The sequence below is a fragment of the Spermophilus citellus genome, assembly GCF_964194105.1.
Source record: "Spermophilus citellus genome assembly, chromosome: 3".
Taxonomy (NCBI): Eukaryota; Metazoa; Chordata; class Mammalia; order Rodentia; family Sciuridae; genus Spermophilus; species Spermophilus citellus.
This window is the reverse complement of record NC_138184.1, coordinates 73,076,573-73,082,040: the sequence shown is the minus strand read 5'-3', so window position 1 is coordinate 73,082,040 and position 5,468 is coordinate 73,076,573. Positions and strand designations below refer to the sequence as shown.

The 5,468-nt window shown below is 52.9% G+C and overlaps 1 protein-coding gene across 3 annotated transcripts; it reads left to right on the top strand.

Moving 5' to 3' along the window:
• The first annotated feature begins 58 nt into the window (after nt 1–58).
• Nucleotides 59–2,856, top strand: LOC308645368 (THAP domain-containing protein 7). 3 transcript variants are annotated; one of them, XM_081287418.1, is made up of 4 exons: nt 59–768; nt 1,201–1,356; nt 1,863–2,003; nt 2,183–2,856. In XM_081287418.1, exons 1-4 carry the CDS (start codon nt 689–691, stop codon nt 2,733–2,735), a joined length of 930 nt encoding a protein of 309 aa, XP_081143544.1. In that variant the 5' UTR covers nt 59–688; the 3' UTR covers nt 2,736–2,856. The 3 variants fall into 3 exon arrangements, with proteins under 3 accessions (XP_081143544.1, XP_081143546.1, XP_081143545.1); XM_081287420.1 differs by lacking the exon at nt 1,201–1,356; XM_081287419.1 differs by lacking the exon at nt 1,863–2,003.
• The last annotated feature ends 2,612 nt before the right edge of the window (nt 2,857–5,468 follow it).

Genomic DNA, 5,468 nt, shown 5'->3' with positions numbered 1-5,468 from the left:
AACCTCCAGAATTACCCAAAGTGTACTCAAGAGCCACAGCCTGCAAGCACTCCCTCAAACCCTCGCCCAGAAAGATGAGTCAAGTTTTGAGCAGGGCGTTCCGGTGGGTTGTTTTTCTTCACAAGAGTCCTGGACCCGTTTGTGTGCGCGCGCGCGACTTCTTGAGTTAGGGAGTCCTTCCTTTAGGTGACGGTGGGCTTGCGAGGATCCCTGGGCATCGAGGACACGCCGCACGGACCAGCACCCGGGAGCCGTTTCAAACGAGTGGGGCGTTAACGAAGAGCTGACTTTTGGACAAAGAAAACCCCAGATGTGGGACAAGTATCCCATGGTCCTAACCGGACGACGCAGGCGCAACACAGGACAAGGCCCGCAGCTTCCGGCGCCAACCCGCTGAGAAACTTTCAGCACCGCCTCCCCGCTCGCGAGCGCCCTTCGCGCCGGCGGCTCTATGGTACCAACTTCCGCTGAGCGCCACTACTCGCGAGAATTCCGCGACGCAGCAATGGCGGGACCGTGAGTGCCGCTGACGGAACTTAAAGAGAACCGGCTGGAACGGGTTTGGGCCGAGATCGGGCTACTGGGGTCCCTACGGGCCACTTTTCCCTGGAGGGCGTGACAGCTGGGGTCGTGAAGCCACTCCGGGGTCCGGACGGCCGCCAGCGACCTAGCTCCGCCTCTTCCCCAGATGCCGCGCCACTGCTCGGCCGCCGGCTGCTGCACACGGGATACGCGCGAGACGCGCAACCGCGGCATCTCTTTCCACAGGTCGGCGCGCGTGCGTGTTAGTGCGCGACGTCTCGCTTGCGCATGCGTTTTGTTGTCGTCCGCTGGAGTCGCGACGGCGCCTTCGTCCCTCCCCTTCCTCCAGGCCGCGTGAGGCTTGAACCTGTGGGTGGGCGGGCGAAGGGGGCGGGTCATTGGCGCCTGAGTCCGGTCCTGGAAGAAAAACGGGACGCTTACCAGGCTTCGACTTGGTGCTTTCTCTTCCCAGCCAGCGGACTCTGAGCGCGCTGCCTGCTTTCGCCAGGGCTCAGTTTCCTGGTCTGTGCCAGAGGTAGCGGGGGTACTTCTTCGACAGGGTCACAGGGAGATCTCCTGGCGGCATGTGCAGGGCCTACTCTTCCTCCCTGGGGAACTTGAACAGCATGAGCCCAGGGGCTCTGGCAGCCTGGTTCTCACGGGTTTGTGGTTCTGCAGACTTCCCAAGAAGGACAATCCGAGGCGTAGCCTGTGGCTGGCCAACTGTCAGCGGCTGGACCCCAGCGGCCAGGGCCTGTGGGACCCTGCCTCTGAGTACATCTACTTCTGCTCCAAACATTTCGAGGAGAACTGCTTTGAGCTGGTGGGAATCAGGTGGGCTTCCTTGCCAGCCAGCATTGGGCAGGGTGTGGGGTGTCAGCATAGTATACAGTGGGGCAGCTGTGTCTTGAAGAGGCAGTCCCTGAGCAGCTGCCGTGAGGTTAGCTTGCCAGGTGGACAGGCAGCCATGGTTCCAGACGTGCTGCTTTCCCTTCCCCTTTGTGTACAGTAAAGCGCACTCCCAGTTTCACTTTGCCAGGAACACCAGAGAAAAACAGCTGTTCCAGGGAGTGTTCCTCACCCAGGCCTCCCAGCAAGCCCACAAAAAGAATTCTTTTTGGCTGATCTGTCCAGCCCTGTTGGTGGAGCTGCTTTGCCCATCTCAGCTTTAAGAGATTGGTGGGATTCTGCCTAACGTGGCATTTTCTCAAACTTGTTTATTATGTGCCTTCCAGCCTGCCACAACCCCAGTACTGGGGAAGCTGTGTTGGGTGCCAGGGGGAGATGGCCCAAGTGGCAGCACTTGTTCTTCAGCTCATTAGGGCTGCTTTTCCCCACAGTGGCTATCACAGGCTGAAGGAAGGGGCAGTTCCCACCATATTTGAGTCTTTCTCCAAATTACGACGGACAACCAAGACCAAGGGGCATAGTTATCTACCTGGGCCCCCCGATGTCAGCCGGTTGCGGAGATGCAGGAAGCGGTATGTGCTATGGGTGTTAAATGTTCCCCACTTTCTTTTACCATGAGACTAAGGGTGTGGGCTTTATGGTGTTTGCCAACATATAGGGTTCTTACTGCACCAACCCTCTTGTGGGGTTTCATATGTTAGGGCATTTCTTTGAAATGAGATCTCCCTGTCAATCCCTTTTTCTCTCTCAGCTGCCTTGAAGACCGAAGGCCCACAACTCCATTTTCTCCACCTCCTCCTGCTGATGTCACCTGCTTTCCGGTGGAAGAGGCCTCTGCACCTGCCACTTTGCCTGCCTCCCCATCTGGGAGGCTGGAGCCTGGCCTTAGCAGCCCCTTCTCAGACCTTCTGAGCCCTGTTGGTGCCCAGGCTGATGAAGCAGGCTGTAGTACGCAACCCTCTCCAGAGCAACAAACTTCCCCTCTTGAGCCTCGACCTATCTCTCCCTCAGCCTACATGCTGCGCCTGCCCCCGCCTGCTGGAGCCTACATCCAGAATGAGCACAGCTACCAGGTGGGCAGTGCCCTTCTCTGGAAGCGTAGGGCTGAAGCGGCCCTAGATGCACTGGACAAGGCCCAGCGCCAGTTGCAGGCTTGCAAGCGGAGGGAGCAGAGGCTGAGACTACGGCTGACCAAGCTGCAGCAGGAGCGTGCACGAGAGAAGCGGGCGCAGGCAGATGCCCGCCAGACTTTGAAGGAGCATGTGCAGGACTTTGCTATGCAACTGAGCAACAGTATGGCCTGAGGGAATGGCTATCATGAAGGCTTAGGCCTGTTTCTCCCTCAAAATCTGCTTGGAGAGCACCTGATGTGAACTGAATCCACCAGACCACTAAATAGCACAATAAAGTGGATTCTAGTTGGTGGCCCTACTGTCTGACTCAGCTTTGGGTACCAGGTTCATTCTTCCAGTGTCTGCAGGCTCCAGATGGCTTAGACCTGGGTTCAGATTCTTGGTTGTGGAAAGCTGAAAGCTTGGTTCTTTACTACCCTTTCATGCCACACAGGTAAATAGGAGGCAGATATTTTTGCCTGTGTAGCTCTTTGCCTCACAGGGTTCTCTGGAGGACACAATAGTGTTAGTAGGAGTCATGGGGCAGTGCCAGGCACCCTTTATTAGATCCTGAAACAGATTGGACTTAAGAAACCAGTCCTTTTGAGAACACTCATAAAACCCTGTTCAGACTTGGTACTTATGCAGAGGCATAACAGGCTTTTGTCCACACCCAAACTGCCTGGTAGGTTAGAAAACTGTACCAGCCACCACTGGATCTGTCTACCTCAGAAAAAAGGGGGATAATGATAATTATCACTGACCTCCTTGGGATCCTCCATTTGGCTAATAGTAAAGCCTATGAAGAATTTTCAGATTGTTGAAGTGTGGGACGAAGTGGGTAGATCTTGGGGGGAAATGTACAGATCCTGGCTTCATTATCTTTTTTTTTTTTTTTTTTTTTGGTGGTGGTGCTGGGGATTGAACCCAGGGCAAGGCAAGCACTCTATTGACTGAGCTATATCCCCAGTCCTCATTGTCCTATTTTTTCAATTCATGGAAACCTAGAAGGCTTCATACTGGATTTGACTATTGTACATAGCTGAGAGTATACAGGCTGATTCTCAACTTTTTTTTTTTTTTTTTTTTTTTGTACCAGGAATTGAACTCAGGGACACTCAACCACTGAGCCACATCCCCAGCCCTATTTTGTATTTTATTTAGTGACAGGATCTCACTGAGTTGCTTAGTGCCTCGTTAAGTTACTGAGGCTGCCTTTGAACTCATGATCCTCCTGTCTCAGCCTCCCCAGCTGGTGGAATTACAAGCATGCGCCACCGTGCCCAGTCACATGCTGATTCTCACTGACAGTATGACCTCTTCCTGCTGGTCCTTGGCCACAAAGCCCAATGGGCACACCTGACTTCATTCCCAGAGCTAGCACACACTATTCTCAAATTCACTTTTTTTCTACAGTCCATGGTGTTTAAATTATTTACACCATGTTTAGAAGAGATAGTCAGAGGGCCAATTACAAGGGTACACATAGTACAGGGTTTGTAGGTTGTTCATGAGGCTTGCAGGCCCACTCTTCCAAGAGAGGGGTTTGGATGAGACTGCCTTGGGGATAAGACAAGACCACATCTGGAGGATCACTGTCATACTGATTTCACACCCAGCCTATCTTACTGCCCAACCCAGGCTGCGCCTTGTCTTCTGGTTGCTGACATGTAAACCTTCCCTACCCACCCCCACAAATGCTACCTATTGCACTCAGCCACCTGCCTCAGCTCCTGCTCCACACCCACACTCACTTGCTAGCTCATCATGTACTAGGCCCCTTTCTGGCTGGCTGGTTTTATGGATCTGCTACACCTGGTTAAGGAGTAGCCAACCTGCTGCCCACAACACCAACCATAACCTATTTATAGCTACCTGGGTCCCCATTGCAGGGCCATGTCTGGGTACTCTTCAACCAGAGGAAGAACATGTGTTCTAAGGCCAGAAAGAGAACAGATGTTCCCTAAGATACACTCTGACTTCCTGACAGGATAAGGCAGGTCCTGCATTCTGGTTCCTGGAAAAGCACAATTGGGCCTCCTGTATCGGAATGCATTGATACAGGTTTTAATCCTGGGTGATAGGATTCTCTGATCTTTCCTCAACTCCCAGCCCAGGCAAGAGGGTAGAGCCTTCCTTGGGACCCAACAGAGATGTACCACTGCAGGGCTCTCAGTGGTAGGGTCCAACCTGGAAACCTCTAATCAATGGTGTATTGAGAGTGGCAACTGAAAATGGTGATGTGCTTCAGTAGCATACCATATTGCTCTCTTGTCAGAGTACCCACCCTTTCAACATCTAGAGGTCCTTAGCAAAGATACAGACTTACAATTTGTTGTAAATTACAGTTTGTTGTCTCAGTCCAGGTAAAGCAGTGTCTCAATAGATTAACTCACAGTCCAGGTAAGTTCTGCAGGCAGATAGCTTAAATCACAGGCAGCTAGCTTGATCCGAAGTCTCGTCGGGTTCTCAGCAACACTGGAAATTCTTCCACCTTCGTCTTCACTGGCACTGGGACAAAGGCAGGAACTCCCGATGGCTAAAGAAAATCCTGTAGTATTCCAGCAGGCGCTAAGAAAACAACCTTCTGAACAATTTAGTACATTATCTCAAGGTTTTTTACATTTGAAATAAGCCTTAATAGTGCTCATTACTCATTAGCTTCCAGGTGTGGGAGAACCATTGTAGCTTAGTTATTGGCATTGAAAATGACCAAACATCAGGGACGCTGGTAGCATCTTCTGCCGGCTGCAGCGTCCTGGGCAGCCCCAGATGGCCCTGGGGAGAGTCTTGGACTCAAACTGCTTCCGGGCACAGGGAGCAAGAGCCTGTGAGACTGTGCCTCCGGGTCAGATTTGGATTTGGGCTCTCCCAGTGGCGTCCCACTCCCCGGGCGGGGAGCAGGGAAGAGTCCGTTGCCGCTGC

Coding starts and splice junctions, on each gene's coding strand:
- LOC308645368 (XM_081287418.1), top strand. CDS start 689: ATGCCGCGCCACTGCTCGGCCGCCGGCTGCTGCACACGGGATACGCGC. Junction 769..1,200: donor CGCGGCATCTCTTTCCACAG/GTCGGCGCGCGT, acceptor GTGGTTCTGCAG/ACTTCCCAAGAAGGACAATC. Junction 1,357..1,862: donor TTTGAGCTGGTGGGAATCAG/GTGGGCTTCCTT, acceptor TTTTCCCCACAG/TGGCTATCACAGGCTGAAGG.